This window comes from Ailuropoda melanoleuca, chromosome 13, assembly GCF_002007445.2.
Source record: "Ailuropoda melanoleuca isolate Jingjing chromosome 13, ASM200744v2, whole genome shotgun sequence".
NCBI classification, from domain to species: domain Eukaryota; kingdom Metazoa; phylum Chordata; class Mammalia; order Carnivora; family Ursidae; genus Ailuropoda; species Ailuropoda melanoleuca.
This window is the reverse complement of record NC_048230.1, coordinates 34,130,515-34,147,540: the sequence shown is the minus strand read 5'-3', so window position 1 is coordinate 34,147,540 and position 17,026 is coordinate 34,130,515. Positions and strand designations below refer to the sequence as shown.

The following is a 17,026-nucleotide window of genomic DNA, read 5'->3' as shown; positions in this document are numbered from 1 at the left end:
AAGGCAGAACCTCTTACTTAAAGCAATAAATATTTAGCCTCAGCAACCAAAACGTAAACAGAACCATGATTCATGAATTTGCTTTCTTGCTCTTCCCTGGCTGAGGAAGTAAAGTGGCATTCCATGATGCTCGGAGGACGGGAAGGCCAAGGAAGACTCACCGCGGGGGAGCAGAGGTCTGTCCCAGGAAGGACTCCCTGCCGTGCTTCACTGAGTCACACAGGCAGCCTGGCAAAAAGGAGGTTCGCAGACTTCTCAGTGCGAGAGAAGCACGGGAAGAGCCCCCAGAGGTTCTGACTTCACAGGTCTAGGGTGGGGCTCTGATTCTAGGTGATTGCGATGCCAGCAGTCTGAGGACCAGAGTCTGAGAAATATTAGCGAGCGAAGTAGGAAGATGCCTTTGGAGTCAGGCAGGTCTGGGTGCCCTTCCCTTCTCAACGTGTGGCCTTGGGCAGAATTCTTAACCTCCTTCAGACTCTTCAGCTGTGAAGCGGAAAAAGGACTGCACTTATCTCATGGGGTCGTGGGTTATATAAGATAACCCATATAGGGATCCTGGGGGAGCTTGATCCGTCCAGTGCCTGCCTTCAACTCAGGTCATGATCCCAGGGGCCTGGGATCGAGTCCCGCATCCGGCTCCCTGCTCAGCGGGGAGCCTACTCCTCCCCCTCTCCCTCTGCCCCTTACCCCTGCTCGTGTGCACGCGTGATCTCTCTCTCTCTCAAATAAATAAATAAAATCTGAAAAAAAATGTATATAAAATTCTGAGCGAGGTCCTTTGGCATAGCACCTGCCAGAAGTGCCCAACAAATGTCATCCGAAAAAGCTCAAAAAAAAACAAAAACAAACAAAACTACCTACAGAGAGAAAAACAGCAGAAGTTGCAAGCTGGCAGCTGACAGGCTGAATTCAGCCCTCTGACAGTTGGGTTTGGCACGAACAGTATTTTCTGAGCTAATTTTGAATGTCATTAGACAGGGCCCTCTCTCCAGTTTACTGAATCCCTAACACTGCCCACAACTTAGGAAAACAAACGTGTGTTCGTTTATATTACCTGCCTGGCATTTGTATTTGTGACTCGGGTAGAAGGACACGCCTGTCCTGAGGAGTGTGCATTCTATAGCCTTCTAAAGAAGCAGCCTTTGTTTCTAAGTATAAATACGCGTCCTTGCCAAGGATATCTGCAGCATACTAGTTTTCTAGAAACACAGGGCAGACTGGCCTCTGTGTGGACTGAAGACTCTGGCTGGCCTGGGGTGGCCTTGAGCGTGGTGATGGGGACATTCCAAGCCGGGTGGCCAATGTCCCAGAAGGAGACACAATTTGACTTCCACTGGGTCCCCACCAGCTGGCCCTGCCCCCTCACCAGGGCCAACAGCCAACATCCCGTGTCCCTCTCTCCCTCACCCAGCCCCACCTCTGACCTTTCTCCACCCCACCCCCCTGCCCCAAGCGGAACAGAAGGCCCAGGATGCGGAGCCGCTTCCCAGTGGGAAAGCTTACGCAACAACCTGATAGCATCAAATTACAAACAACCAAGGTCTCCTAGAAGCTCAGAATGCCAAATTCAACAGAATGTTTCCTCATCACCAAGGGGGAGGAAGGAACAGTTCTGCTCTTCAAATAAAACAAGAAAAGATTTTCCAGACAGAGGAGCAGTCAGTTAGGGGACAAACAAGGTGCTGGTTCTGTCCCGGGTAGGAAACAGGGCTGGAGTGGGGAAGGGAGGGACGGCTGCTGTGAGCCAGGGCTGCGCTGGGGCCGGGGGCCTCCGTGTCAGCCGTGTCAGCCATGCGCATGCACCTCAGGCCCTCTTGGTTTGGGAGAAAGTAGGGGTGCTCTGCTCTGTCCCCAGCCCCCTGGTTCAGTTTCTTCTCGCCCCTGCAGGGTGCAGGCCAAGCCCAGAGAAGCATCCTCACTCCTGCACAGGGTCAAGAGATGGCTCCAGGAGACACTGCCTCATCCCATCAGCTGAGCAAGGCGGCTTGGCCAGGAAAGGAAAGGGAAGACAAGGAGGGGGGCCTGGGGCCCCAGGAACAGGGGAAGGCAGCGCGTGGCCTGACGTAGCAGGCTGGCTGCGGGGAGAAAGAAGCAGGGCTCTGGGTACTGTTTGTCCTGCTCCGTTGCGAAAACATTGACTGCCTTCTCCCTTTCATCTGCTCTCAAGACCGGCCCCCTTACAGCAGGATGTGCAGGCATCCCACTGAAGAGGAACCTGGATGAGGAGGAGCAGGGGGGTCCAGAGGGACCCCCAGCCTCCCTCCCGTGACCTGAGGCCCCTTGCCGTGTCCCCTTACACCCAGGGCTCTGCCTGACTTCCCAAAGCCCCCCAAGCATCATGCTGAGCAGGGAGGAGGAGGAGGGCTGTGGAGGAGCCGGAGGGGAAGCTGGTTTGGAGACTGAGGGAGGGGAAGTGTTTACCCCTAGGCAAAGTTCACCTTCGGGCTTTCCTGAGAAAAGAAGAGAATGGCATCCGGCCCCTTCCCCATCGAGAATTCGGTGCTGTGCCCCCCACCCCACCCCCAGTGTTTATGACCTACCCCCCCAGAAAAGAGCATTCTTTTTTAAAATTGATTAACATTATAATTTTATTTGATATGAATAGTTAAGCTTTGCTTGATCAGATGAAACATACACATGCGCTTTCGCTGTGAAAAATTCCGTTTTCTGGTCCTATGTAAAGGGAACATCTAGAGCAGCAGAGAGGGAAAAAGTTGTATTTTCAAAAATAGTTAAGCCAGACTGTTTCCTGGAGGTACTTCATTCATTTTTCATCCTCAGATGCTACTGGCTATTTCTGGTAGGACCAGACATTAATACTGACCAGTTTAGCTTTCCTGACTGTGAACAAACTATCCCACAAGGAACTGGACTTGGGCTGAAGACGCTGTGGTGACCCTTGGGGTGCACATATTCTAAAATATATGCTCCAAGTAAAAAGATCCACATTCACCAGAGTACGAAATGAGAAGACTACAATCCAGCTTCAGAGCAAAGCTTCCCAAGACTCAGAACACTTGGAAAGTCATCCATATGTTATTTAAGTTGCCCACGAGCTTCAGTGGGGCTAGACATTAACACTGACCGGTTTGGCTTAATGAACACGGACTGGCCTGTTTCAGCTGAGAATGAAGACATGGGGAATCATGGGGGTTAGGAGAGGACACTCACAAGGCTGGGTGCCTTGTGGGCAGTACCCCAGTTGATTCTCCCAGCTGTCCTTCGAACGGGGTCTGCAGCCCCACCTTACAGGGGAGGAAACTGGACTGTCCAGGGGGCACGGATTCATAAGCTGAGTCAAGAGTCGAGCCCCACTGGGGCTTCCAAAGCCCTTAGCTCCCTCCACTTCTCCATTCTGCCTCCTGCAGATTCAGAAAGATTCATACTGTTCCAGAGGCCAAAGACGTTTTACTCGATGACCATGGGTCCAAAGAAGCAACACAGGATTTTCCAGACGGCTGAGCAGTTAGCCGGGTATAACTCGGGATGAGTAACGACCATCATGCAGGCTGAGTAACAGGCTGGTGGAGGTCAAATAACACAACCCCCTTGACCAATGGCTGGCCTCGGAAAGCACTCCGCCCTGCTCCACCTCGCTGCCTCGTGTGGCCAGCCAACAGGGTGGCTGGAATAAAGACTGCGAGGGGTCCTCCGACCCCGGCATTCTCTGAATGCAGGGATACTGCTGGGGAGTCCATCACGTGCTGCTCTCATTTATCATCCAGGGCTTGGTGGAAATGAGTCTAGTCTTGCCCCGCCCCCTGCCCTCAGCCCCGCTGATGTAAGAGTGGTCTTTTTAACTTGAACAACAGGAGGGGAAGAGTGGGAGATGGGGGAGGGGTGAGTGCTGAAGCTGCATGCGGTTTTCACTGGGAAGAGGAAAACATCCGGGGGCTCGGCAGGGGTGACGCCCGCACGGCGCAGAGAATGTGCTCAACGCCACTGAATCGTACACATCAACACGGTTACTCTCACTTCAAACAAAATTGAATCACGTCGCCTTTACTCATAAAACCTTTCCACGATTCCACATTTCTTTAGAATTAAGGCCAAAATGGTCCACCTGAAACAAAGACCCTTGACCACTGTCCCCGGCTCTCCCTTTGGCCTTGCCTCCCCCCTACTTTATCCACTTCCACGAGCTCCAGACACACACACAGTGGCTGGGCAGCTCCTACGCTGTGGTCTTCCCACCCCCGCCCAGGCTGCTCATGGCCCCCTCCCCTGCAAATCCCTAGCTGTGGCCTACTCATTCTTCGAAACTCAAACCACTCGGGAAAGCCTTCTGTCTCCCTCCCATGTGGGTGAGATGCCCTTTTGCTCCCCTTTATCTTGCAGTCCTCATCCAGGATTATAATCTCCTGCCTCTGTGGAGGCTTCCAGCACTGTCCAATCAAACTGCCTGCGGTGACGGAAACATCCTCCATTCGCACTGTTCAATATGGTAGCCACCGGCCACACGTGGCTTCTGAGCCCTTGAAGTGTGGCCAGCATGCCTGGCGAATGAGACAGGGTAGCTCTCAACAGGTGGGGCTCAGATTTTAACCTGTATCAAAAATGACCTGAAGGACACGGTAAAACACAGATTGCCAGGATCCCTCCCCAGAGTTTCTGACTCAATAGGTCTGGGGTGAGGTCGCAGAATTCCTGCTTCTAACAAGTTCTCAGGTAGCGCTACCACTGTGGGTCTGGGACCATAGCCCGATAACTACTGGTCTCGATCTGAGAGTTCTAGATTCATACGGTTTCCACGTGGATATTCTAGCTTGGTGGTTCCAGGAGCTCATCTCTGGACCAGCCACCTCAGTGTCGCCTAGCAGCCTGTTAGAAATGCAACGTGTCCCTGGCCATCCCAGATTTACCGAGTCCGAACTGCAGGGTCCCCAGGAGATTGTCTGCACATTAAAATCTGGGAAACACCGCTCTAGACCATCAACCCTTAAAGCCAGGGTCATTGTTCATCTTTGCATCTTCAGCACAGGGCCCGGCATGGGGCTCGATCCCCCCACCCTGAGATCACAACCTGAGCCGAAACCAAGAGTCGGACGCTTAACCAACTGTGCCACCCAGGCGCCCCTCATAATCGTGTTTCTCACGGGACAAAGTACTTCCCTCAAAGAACAGCGCCCCACTCCCCATCGCTACACCTAATTCACTATTTCAAAACTGTCTCCTAAAGGGAAGAGAGACAAGATAAGGCTGGTCTAGATAGGAGTTCAGAGGTCATCTTCTTAGGGAACAGAGAGCTAAGTACAGAGGAACCACTTACTGACGCAGGCTTACCCGCCCCATCCAAGGTCTCCATAGCCTTCTGGAATCTTACCCTGGAGAGTCCTGATTCCAGGCTCTTTCAGGCTTTCTAACTGAGCACTGAAGCCCATAGCCTGAGCCTGAGGGTATCCCAAGTACGGAGAGGAGCAATTATAATCAGCTAATGCAAAAACCCACTCCCAGCTCCCACCCTATCTCTCTAGCCTATGGTTACAAGGATCAGGCATATTTAACCCTCCTCTAGTCCTGGCACCTTTTTCTGCCCATTTCTCCAGAAAGTGTTCCTGAACAGAACCAGTCAAAGAGGTCAATATGTGTGGAGAGAAACAACACATGAAATGAAGCCCCCTGGTCACCAAGCAGGTTAGGGGGAAGAGGCACCCAGTTCTCCTGACCCCCAACTCGAATCTCCAGGCACAAGACCGGGCCACAGACACAATCACCTGTGAAGTTCTCGAAGGATCTGACTGGACAGACACCAGGTTAAAGGTGATAAATAAAAATGAATGATCAGCACTTCCTTCTTGCCAACAGCCATGAGATGCCCGAATGTTCTAGTGTCTAGTTAACTACAAATATTCTGCCAGACTAATAGGAAAAGCAGTTTGCATCCTCCAACCTGGAGAGACTGGAAGCCATAGGTCAGGAGCTGGACAGAAGGGAAAGCCCGGCCCGGGGAGGGGGTAATCCCCCCCAGCCTACCTCTGAACCCCTTGGACACAGCACTTTCCAAAAAGTTTATTTTAATCTTTTAGGACACAAACAAGACCAGTTTGTTGTGAAAATAAATCACACGTAAACCCACCTTCCCCTACCCATAGGTAATCACTCCTAATCCTTTGTTAACTTTTGGTACCTCTCTCAAGATTTTTTATGAGAATTGGTATGCTTTTTTTTTTTTAAGATTTTATTTATTTATTTGAGAGAGAGAGAAAAAGAGCACAGAGGGCGAGGGAGAAGCAGACTCCCTGCTGAGCAGAGAACCCAAAGCAGGGTTCGATCCCAGGACCCTGAGATCACGACCTGAGCTGAAGGCAGACGCTTAACCAACTGAGCCACCCTGTCGCCCCGGTATGCTTATTTTCATATAAGAAAATCATACTTTATATATTGCTTTATAACCTGCTTTACTCACTGAAAAGTATTTAAGGTAAATGCTTCCAGGTCAAAATATGCATCACTTCAGCAGTTCCTTAGAATTTCCTTAAATGTTATCACCATTTCCGTAAGCACTCCTCTCTTGCTGGACACTTGGGTAAGGCCCAACTATTTTTTTAGAAACCTATGCAGTGAGCATCCTTTCACATACATCACCGTGCGCTCGACTGATCAGGAAGAACCGATGCCTGGGGATGTACTGTATGGTGATTAACACAATATAATAAAATAAAATTTAAAAAAAAAAAAAAAAAAAAAAAAAAAAAAAGGAAGAACCGATGCGCCTACAGGCATATGTTCCAAGCCTTTGGTCCTTACTGTTAAATTGTCCCCAGACCGGCCACTGTCTTAGAAAGCGAGGTCCTTGGCGGGGGGCAGCTTTCCCAGAGCACATGGGCACTGAGCTGGGGGCTGAGGGAGGTTTAAGTAGAAACAGGCAGTGTCGTGCGGTGGGGAGATCACTGACTTTAACTTGGGGAACCATCCTGGCTCCTTCCTCACAAGCTGTGTGACCTTGGGCAAGTTATTAGCCTCTCTGAGGCTCTCCTTCTTCACCTGTAAATAGAGATGTTACTACCTACCTTCCCACATTGTAAGGTTTAGGGATAATGTGTATAAAAACCTTGCATTTTATGCCCTGAATGTTTCCTGAATGAATGAAATGAATTCATGGTTGGATGGGCGGAGGGATGACTGAAAAAAAAAAAAAAAAGAAAAGAAAAGAAAGAAAAGACAAGAAAAGACAAGAAAAGACAAGAAAGAAAAGAAAAGAAAAGAAAGAAAAGAAAAGAAAAGAAAAGAAAAGAAAAGAAAAGAAAAGAAAAGAAAGGAAAGCAAGGAGGACGAGCAAGGGCAGTGGGATGAAAGTCAAGGTGAAGTGTATTTGTTGGAAGGTCTGTGGACTGAGGGCCCGGCCCCCGAGGGAGTCCAGGGGCGGTAGGAGGAGAGAAAGGGGTGGTCGAGGCTCAATAGAAACTCTCGTCTCTTAGTTTATTTCTTCCCCAGGAGCTGGTGGCTGGTGAGCAACTTGTCTGTGTTGCGTAATGATGGCCAGAAGGCCTGCAGAGGAGTTGGTCCTCCCAGAGACAGACCCCACAGCCTGGCCTGGGCTCTACCCCCAGCGGGATGCGCCAACCCCAGCTGAGTCCCTACCTTGATGAGTTTGCCACGATCCAGTGAAGGGACCCACGCTACCTGCCAGCTCACACTTCTGGGCCCACGGGCCATTGTCTCCTGCAAACCAAAATAAGCAACATGTAGCGATCGATAGGCTCATGGACGCTTTTGCCCATTCTCCCTCCCTGGTCCCATATCCCTGTCTCAGCAGGAGAAGAACCTGTAAAAACAAATATGATCTCTGCCCCTGAAGAATGACCTATTGCATGAGGGCCGCCTCTGCTGGGCTCTTAGAGAGGTGGGCTTTCCCTGCCCCAAGCTAGCCACACAGTGAGGTTCTTGTCTTAGATGCTATTACCTTCTCATACAGTTTTACAACCGTCCTTAGCCCCGCAGCTCTTTCCTGAGCGCCTAGGATGCACCCAACACCTCCCTGACATTATCTTGTGATCGTCCAACAGGCTATTCAGTAGATGCTATTGCGAGCTCAGTTCTGCATAAGAGGAAACAGGCTTAGAGAAGGTAAAGAGCCTTTTCCAATAGTAATGGACAGATTCAACCCGGGGTCTCTGCCTGCCCTGAGAGCAGTGCTTTCAACCACTGCCCCTGTTCCAGAAGGGCACCTGGGACCCACAATGCCTGGGTAGGCCCTTTAAATGGCTCACTAGTTCGGCCCACTCAGCCAAAAGATGTGACCTGGTGAGCGGTGGCGACTGGAGTCTTTGGGACTGGGAAGATGGTGAGGAGGGAAACTGAGAACCACCCGAGGAATGTCAAAGTCACTGCCCAGATGGCCCTAAATCAATACAGAAGAGGCCAGCAGGGTACCTGCTCTCTGAGCAAAGTTTTCCAGCGGCTCAGCCTTGGAGGCCCCAATAGGCAGGTGCTCAGCACTCAGGCCAAAAAACACTAGCAGGACGCCAAGTTCAAAGCAAGCCCCCTGCCCCGTAAAAGAGGATCACTTAGCTGGATTCTGCTCTTCAGAGGGGGTGTGGGCAGGGTTAGCCATTAGATCTCAGTGAGCAGGCTGGGTTTGACTACTTCCCTGTAAACCAGAGGAATGTGTTTTCTTTTGCCGTGCGGTCAACTTTGTCCTTGATCTGGCCCACCAGGCTGTCCATCTCCCGGAGACCAGCGCCATATGGCCTTCGGCCCCGTGGGTCTGCTGAGAGCTGCGTTCTGGATAAGGGCACGTGCATGTGGGCCAGGCCCACGTACAGTAGGAAGGGCCTTCCGCTGGCGCTGAAACAGGAGAACCAAGAGGTAACTCTCCAGAAGGCTCTGCTGGCTTGTCCAGGGTCTCCGTGGCTCTCCTCTGCCTCAGAGCGAAGCCCCAGAACACCTTCTGCCCCGTGTGCTTAGGAAGTACACACCGGTCTACAACCTTGCCAGGGAATGTGGAGGTCATCTGGTTAGCCAGTTAGAAACTGGGAGTCCTCGTAATCATCCTGACTGTCCTTTGTCATTGACTCAGAGCTTATTAAAGGCGATTCATGCTGTCTAAATTCACCCTCATGACAACGCTCAAGTTCCCTTTCCCAGATGAAGCATCAGAGGCCCAAGGAGACCTAATTAGTAAGTGATTAGAATCTGGATTCAAACTCGCATCTGGCTTGCTCTTAACTGCTGCACTTCAGAATCCAGCGCAGACCTAGTTTAAAACAGCCTCTGCTCCTTCGCAGCATCCAGGCCATCACGTCCTTTCCCAGCCCCGGCCCTTTCCAGAAGATGACTGATGACTTGCGTTGACCACAGAAAATTCCAAGGACGCACGGGACCACCGGGAACGTCTAGATCAAGGCCCCGTTAGAGGCCCAGGCGCTGGCTGCCCCTATTCTAGCCCTGCCGATTCCCCTCTGGGGCCGGGAGAGAGCCTGGGTGGCCTGGGCTTCCTGTCTGTCCCCCACCCCCACCCCCAGGCAAGGAACAGGATCCAGCCAGCTGCAGAACTCCAGCCTTGCGCTGCCTGAAGCAGCAGGGACCTTCACGGAGCCCCTTCCCACAGACCACACCTATGGGGGAGGGTGTCTTTCGGCGGATCTATTAAGTTGGTACAGAGAGGTGATAGAAGCCTGGGTCTTTTTAACACAGCTCCCCCAGAGATAAGATTGTCAAGGTGGCTCTCAATTATTTAGCGTACCCCAATTTACACCACCCCGCATCAAGTCCTCTGAGTGCTCCCCAGCTCTGCCTCAAGCCGCGCCCTGCGGAGTCCCCTGCGTCCTCATTCCCTGGGCCCCCTGATTGGGGCTGTGCCTGTACTCAGCTCTCGTCATCAGTAGGCATAAAACTCAGGACACAAGTCCCACGACAGGGGTCTCCCCTCCATCTTAACCAGGAGTTTCTGTGCAACATTTCTAGGGTTCCATTTTCCAATGTGGCAGCCATGACTCACATGTGGCTGTTTAGGTTTCAATGAATGAAAATTAAATAAAATTAAGAATTCAGTGTCTCACCTGCTACAACACAGAGGAGCCTGGAAGACACTATGCTAAGTGAAATAAGCCAGGTGCCAAAGGACAAACACTGTAAGATTCCACCTAGAGAAGGTCCCAAGCGTGGTCAACTTCATAGAGATAGAAAGTAGAACGCTGGGCACCAGAGACTTGGGGGAAGGGGAAATTGGTGTCTAATGAGTACAGCGTTTCAGTTTGGGATGATGAAAACCAGTTCTGTGGACGGATGGATGGTGGTGATGGTTGTATAATGATGTGAATGTACTTCAGGCTGAAATGTACACTTAAGAAGGTAAATGTTATGGTATGTATATTTACCACTATATATACACATATAAAAATCCTATATATGATATATATTATCTATTTAATTCAGTGTTTCAGTTGCCTGAGCCGACGATTTCAAATGCTCAGAAGCCACAGGTGGCTAGTGGCTCCCATCTTGGACAGCACAGACAGAGAACATTCTCATCCTTGGGGAGAGTTCCATTAGCTAGTGCTGATTTAGCGTCTGTTGCCTGCTCTCCCAGGGACGATAATGTCCGGTTGTGTAAGTTGTGTCCTGCACCAGGACGTCCTGCTGAGAGAATGACTAGATGCCTAATTCCCCCTAGAGTCCACCGGCCAACTGAGGCGCCCCAGCAGAGATCAGCAGCCACCCAGAGGGGGCGCCTTTTTTTTTTTTTTAAAGATTTTATTTATTTATTTGACAGAGATAGAGACAGCCAGCGAGAGAGGGAACACAAGCAGGGGGAGTGGGAGAGGAAGAAGCAGGCTCATAGCGGAGGAGCCTGATGTGGGGCTCGATCCCATAACGCCGGGATCACGCCCTGAGCCGAAGGCAGACGCTTAACCGCTGTGCCACCCAGGCGCCTGTTTCTAACAGGTAGATACCCTACCACAGCGGCCTGCCGGCGGGAGCGGCTCCAACTCCGGGAATTTTGCAAGCTAGCTGTTAAACATGGCCATCATTAAAAATTAAACGATACCAACTTACACTGAAATAAATCATGTGAAAAGCAAAAGTCATAAATTCTTACGATTTATCTCATCCAGATTATCCCACGACATTTTACTATTATGCATCCTCTTGAGCTTATCTGTTGTATCTGTGTGGTGCAAATGCCATCTGACCACGTACTCTAGCGCCTCTCTTACCAACTCCATGGTCAGTGACACCTGGTCGGTGGCCTGAAACTAGCCAACATGAGAGTATTCACACCACAGAAATGGCAAATGTTCCAAATCAGGGCTTTTTTGTTGTTGTTGTTACTCATTTACCAGGTTGGGGTCGGGGGTAGGTCCCACTGCCCACACTTTGTCCTATCTCTGTCATTACGGTCTCAACTTCCACCCATTATCAAAGTCCCGTCAGCACCCTGGGCCAGAGGCTGAGAGATATGTGCAAGGCTGAGCGAGAGCAGCACAGACAGAAAACACAGTCTCTGGACACCTGCACCCAAATCCCTGGGGTTTTTACTTTACGGCTGTGCAACCCAGGGCAATTAACCTCTGTCGTCTCCACAGTGGGGACGACTATAGCTCCCCGATAAAGTTGTGATTATTAACTGCCTCTAGGAAGCATTTAATAAACGGAAGCCTTTTTATTGACAATTCTGAATAATACATGATGCGTGGTGCTCGGAGATGTACCTCTTTATCTGCGTCCTGATGCCATCCAGCATTCAGAGACACAGCATCGTGCGGAAACCACACACACTAGCTCCCTGGGCTCATCTAGTCCCCAAACCGCCCCTTCAGTACGCTCCTATACGGAACATGAAAATAAGAATAATAAAGAGTGGAGGAGGTCTGTTGCTTTCTAGAAAAGAAAATGCTGAGTATAAGACAGTAGGATTCCATTTTTCTTAAAAAATATATATGTGTGTGTTAATGCGCCAGCACAGAATGAGGCTAGAAGAACTTGCTCAAATCTATCAAAAGAGGTTATGTCTGGGGTGTGGCATTCAGGGTGATTTTTTTTTTCTATGTGTTTGTCTCTGTTTTCAGAGATTTCTAAAGGGGATACATATAATTTGTGTGGCAAAATGAGTGGAGTAGTGAGCAGAGAAGGAAAAAAAAGGCAGATGTCAGAGAGGACATTCCAGGAGAGAGAGCATGGGGCAGGGCATGGAGGGTGGGCTAAAGATTAAAACCCAGGACGGCCAAATCTGGACAAAATCATCTGATCTGAAATAGAAAGCCCTCTCGTGAAAGGTCCCCAGTGGGCGCCTGGCCAGAGAGCCTGACCTGCAGGTGGAACCAGGAGGGGTAGGGATCTACGTGGTTGGTTTCTGGCTCCAGACAAGGGGTCTCTCTGGAATAGACTTGCCTCCACATTTCTACATCTTTCTCTCCGCTTCAGTGTTACAGACAGCATCCCAAACCCACATGGGAACCCAGGTCCCTGTTTAGAAGCACACAGGGGCTCCACTGCAGGGGAACCCAGCACCCCAGCATTCGAGGTCCTTCCCAACCTGGGTCCCTTCCAGCCTTACCCTCCTTCCTGCTCAGAGACTCTATATGACAGCTTCCCAAACACCTGACCTTCTGCCTTCCTATGCCTTGGTCATGCTACTCCTCTCCTGGAAGTAACCTCCCTGGTACCTTGCCTAAAAACACTTACTTAATTCTTAAGATCCAGCTCAAATGCCACCAACATGCCTCCTTCGCTCCCAGGTCATGGGCGGCTTCCTGCTGCCTGCCCCTGTCTTCTCCCCTCCCTCACCATCCTCATCAGCATTGACCATACGAACTGCGTGAAAGTAGCTTTCCACAAATCTGTTTCCCTACTAGCCTAGGAGCCACTCAAAAGCAAGGACAGACCTAATTCACGTCTGTATCCCTAGCGCAAAACCGGCACACCTTTAGGGCAAGATAAAGTCACCCACTCGTTATTCACTCACTCAGGGAATATTTATTAAGCTCTAACTAGGCCGCAGGCCCTGGGGACAGAGCCATGAACATGACAGATAGGATTTCCACCTTCCTGGAACTTCACATTGAATTGGAAACAGGAGAGGAAAATGCAACTAAAAAATGAATCAGATAATTATTTACAAATTAATAGGAGTGATGAAGAACTACATACAGGGTTACTGTGGGACGGTGTAACGGGGGAGCCAAGCCGGGTTTGGGGTGAGGCCTGCATGATGGGGGTACAAGTGGGCTGTGCTGGTGGCAGCTGGGGCAGGCAAACAGCACTGGGAAGACTCCAGGTCCCACTGCCCAGCTGTTCCTTAGCTCCTTCTTTGCCTCACTCTGCATTCATTGGGGCACTGGCACAGGAGAGAGGGGAAAGAACGGGGTGGGGGGAGTGGGCACCAGGTTATAGCTGAACCCGGAGCCCTGATGCAAGCGGTAGGTTGGGGTACAGGTGGGCGCTGGGTGAATGGAAGGCGAGGGGCAGACCAGGAGGGGGAGTGCAATGCAGGGGCGGGGTCAAGGAGTCGAGTCCAGGAGGGAATCAAGACCTTGACATGGGTCCTTGGCTCCAGCCCAGATAGGCGGGGGGGGGGGGGGGGGGGGGGAGGCTTGTGTGTCACCTGTGTGTCTCAGGGACCTAGTTCTGAATGAGGGGTGCTCCACCACGTTGACCATGCACTCTGATTTCAGATATCCTAAGCTATTGCTCATGCCTGGGCCAGCACACTCATACTTATCAGGACCTGTATTCCCTATTTAGGCTCAGTGTGCCATCCCAGACCCTGGGGCACAGAGAGGACTGGCAACTCCATGACCCAGGAGCTCATGATATCTGCTCTCTCCTTTTTTGTCGGTTAAGAACTTTGCCTGCTGTTTAAAACACCCAGATCAAAGGTTAGCTTTGGGCATGCTGCCAAGTCAAGGGTCTAAATACAACTAAATATCTAAGTAGAAATTTCGAAGAAGTCTAGGGAGGGCTTCTTGCCAAGGAGAAGCAGGAAGGCCCACTCTTGGGACTCCTGATAGTTTTGACACACAGGCCCAAGTAGGGGATGGCCTGGCCCTGGGGGAAGGGTCACAGAGGGGAAGTGCAGACCTGGGGCCCTTTCTTGCTGATGCTCGAAAAATCATGGATGAATTGGCAATTCAAATCCTAAAGAAATCAGCATGCCTAAGGATTCTTTTCTGTAAGGTTAAAAGGCAAAGGGATTCATGTGACTTTTCACTGAATAATGAATTAATAAATTGGCAAACTCTTCACCTTTTTCATACAATAAGGAGGTTGTTTGTGGATTTGTCTGTCTTGTAAGTGATTAGTTAACTGATCGATGAACAGCCCCATGCCCACTTGAGAGCATGAAGCAGTCCCTTGTCCCCAGCAGGCTGCCACTTCTCCTCAAGGGCACTGTGCTGTCCCAAGCACTGAGGACTGAACTGTCCCCACCAGCCACGAAGCATTCACCTGTCACAGGGCACAGGGACCTGAACCATCTCGAAGCTCCAGGGAGCAGAGAGACATGTTCAATCCTCCAGGTGGGATAAGGGGCTTGCCTGTTTCATATCAGCCACCCCCCCAAAAAAGCCAGTGTTTCTCAGAAAGCCCCAAAAACTTTTAAGATGTGATCCCTGAAGCCCCAACAGGCTGCTCTCCACATTTAAGCCGTAAGTAGGTTTCATTATCAAGAATAAATTGGTGCCTCTGCTCTGCCTGTTGCCCTGCTCTCTAGAAAAATCTGTGGCTGAGCAAGGGATGGCAGGGATTCTTATACAGTCAAGGACCAATATGCTCCATAGGTGGAGTCCATTTTTAATTCTGCACAAACAGACAGGCATGCGACACATTGTTTCTTGCCCTCTTAGGCTAAGGCTGTGGTGAATACCAAAGAAACTGCTGGAAGATGTTCCACTGCCCCAGAGGAGTTTGCGGTCTTGGGAGAAAGATGAGCCAAGCACCCCCAGGCTTGTTAGAGGCCAGAGCAAAGGCAGCTATGGAGGGTGGGGGCAAGGCCAAGGTGGGAGGGCAGGGTGACCATGGGCACCCAGGGGCGTGGCACGGTTCTGCTTTTCGTGTTTTGTTATTTTTAATGAGTCACTTCTAACATTTAAAGGTCAGAAGATTTCACACATGGGCCAGGTGTGTCTTGTGTGTCTTATGAAAGAGAAGGATCTGAAGTCTCGGCTCCTATTTCCTAAAGAAGCCACAGGCAGCCGGAGCTAGGTAGCAGCTGCTCCCTTACAAGGGGCCTGTGCTTTCAAGTTCACCACAGGCCCCACCACTCCCTAACGCCTTACACTCAGCCTGCTTCCCTCTGGAAGCTACCAGCGCCCTGCAGATGCTGGAATTCGTAACTCCCGTGCATTATATTGACTAATAGCCCCCAAAGCTATCTGGGGTCTCATCCGTGGAATCTGTGAGTGTTACCTTTTACAGTAAGAGAGAAGTTGCCAATGCAGCTGAATTAAGGATCTGGAGATTGGGAGATTCTCTTGCATTCACCTGGAAGACCCTAAACATAACTGCAAGTGTCCTTAAAAGAGGGGGCAGGGGGAGATTTGACTCCAGAAGACAAGAAGGCAAAGGGACAACAGACACCGAGATTAGAATGAGGGGGCCCTAAGCCAAGGGATGCCAGCAGCCACCAGAAGACAGAAGAGACGAGAAACATTCCTCGCCTGGAACCTCTGGAAGAAGATAGCCCTGCTGATACCTTGATTTTAGCCCTACCAGACTCATTTGGGACGTCCAGGCTCCGGAGCCGGAGAATAAACTGCTGTTGTTTTAGCCAGTAAGTTGGTGGTGAGTTTATAACCGCAGCAGTATGAAGTAATCCGCCCCGCCAAGTAACGAAGCCCCGAATGCCTCGAGTGTGCAGAGCACAGCGGCAGGCCCTACCGTCCAGGAGCTCCGAGGAGAGGGGCAGGCGAAAGCTCCTGGGAACTCAGGGAACAGACCTGCAGAGCTTCTAACCCAGGCCTGGAGATCCTAGGGGAGACTGTTCTCTAGTTTCACGTACAGGGAACATGCACGTGTCCATGTTTGTTGGGCAATGGAACTCCAGCGTGGCTTGGAGGGGCACTGAGGCCAGGGGCCACGGGGGGTGGGGGTGGGAGGGCAGCCCCAGGGCGGGGGGTGGGAAGGGGGTTCTGACCTTGCGTGCTGGATGAACTGGGTAGCTTTCTCGGCATATTTCTGCGCCAGGCTGCTCAGGTTCACAGGCTGCTCCACAATGTTGAGGTTTTCGTAGAGAGGAAGGGCCACATCGGTGTAACAGTCCCTCTCAAGGTGCCTGTGTGGAAACCACAGATGGTGTTCCTTTCCATGACCTGCGCAGCCGCTGTGTCGAACAAAATGCTTTTATGCAGCGATGGGCGTGAGTACAAAACACTTAATAACCTGGCCCCAGATGATTTTTCCCATCTGCTGTTTCCTCCAGTGTGAAACCAATAAAATGCCTTCTTCCTTTTCCTTCTAACAGACGTTTATGCTCCTCGGACAAGCCCGGCCACTCTGCAAAGCTCACAAAGACTTCCGTGAGCTACAGACATTACTATTCCCGTTTTGTTGCGAGAGAAACTGAGGTTCAAGCAAATTTAATTATTCGAGCAGAGTCCCATAGCCAACCAATAGCCGCCATCCCTGTCTTTTTCCGCCGACCTCCCTAAATGATGACTTCTGTCTACGGGGCGCAATGCTTGGTGCTTTCCTAGGTCAACCATCAGGATTTCATGTGACCTGACGTCTGACCAAACGCAGGTGGCTAGGGACAGTTTAAACATTTCAAACCACATTTGGAGAATTTGGAGAAGCTTCAGCCACTGGAAAAAGTGGGAGTCAAACCAGTTATATCTCCTGAAAAAAACAAACTCAGTCCATGGTCTTATAGCTGAGATGAGCCTGACCCGTGAATGCCCCCACATGAGTGGCTAAGTAATGACTCTGGCCGTGACCCATGGGAAAGTTACCTAAGCCCTCAGAGCCCAACTCCCCTTTTCTGAAGCATGACCCTGCCCTCTGACAAGATCCCGAAAGGACGAAATACGACAGCCAGTGTTAGTGCTCTGCACACTGCCCAGCATACGGGCAACTCCATCAACGCTCA

General features: G+C 50.8%; 1 protein-coding gene across 4 annotated transcripts in view; it reads right to left on the bottom strand.

Annotated features, from left to right (window-relative positions):
• Positions 1–17,026, bottom strand: part of ARSG (arylsulfatase G) — a 102,645-nt gene that overhangs the window by 18,643 nt on the left and 66,976 nt on the right. For all 4 annotated transcript variants that reach the window (XM_034641210.1, XM_034641212.1, XM_034641211.1 and 1 more), the window contains 2 exons: positions 8,591–8,787; positions 7,582–7,662 (listed from right to left, as the gene is read on the bottom strand). In XM_034641210.1, the coding sequence (XP_034497101.1) occupies positions 7,582–7,662; positions 8,591–8,787 (278 nt within the window). The remainder of the gene's footprint in view (positions 1–7,581; positions 7,663–8,590; positions 8,788–17,026) is intronic.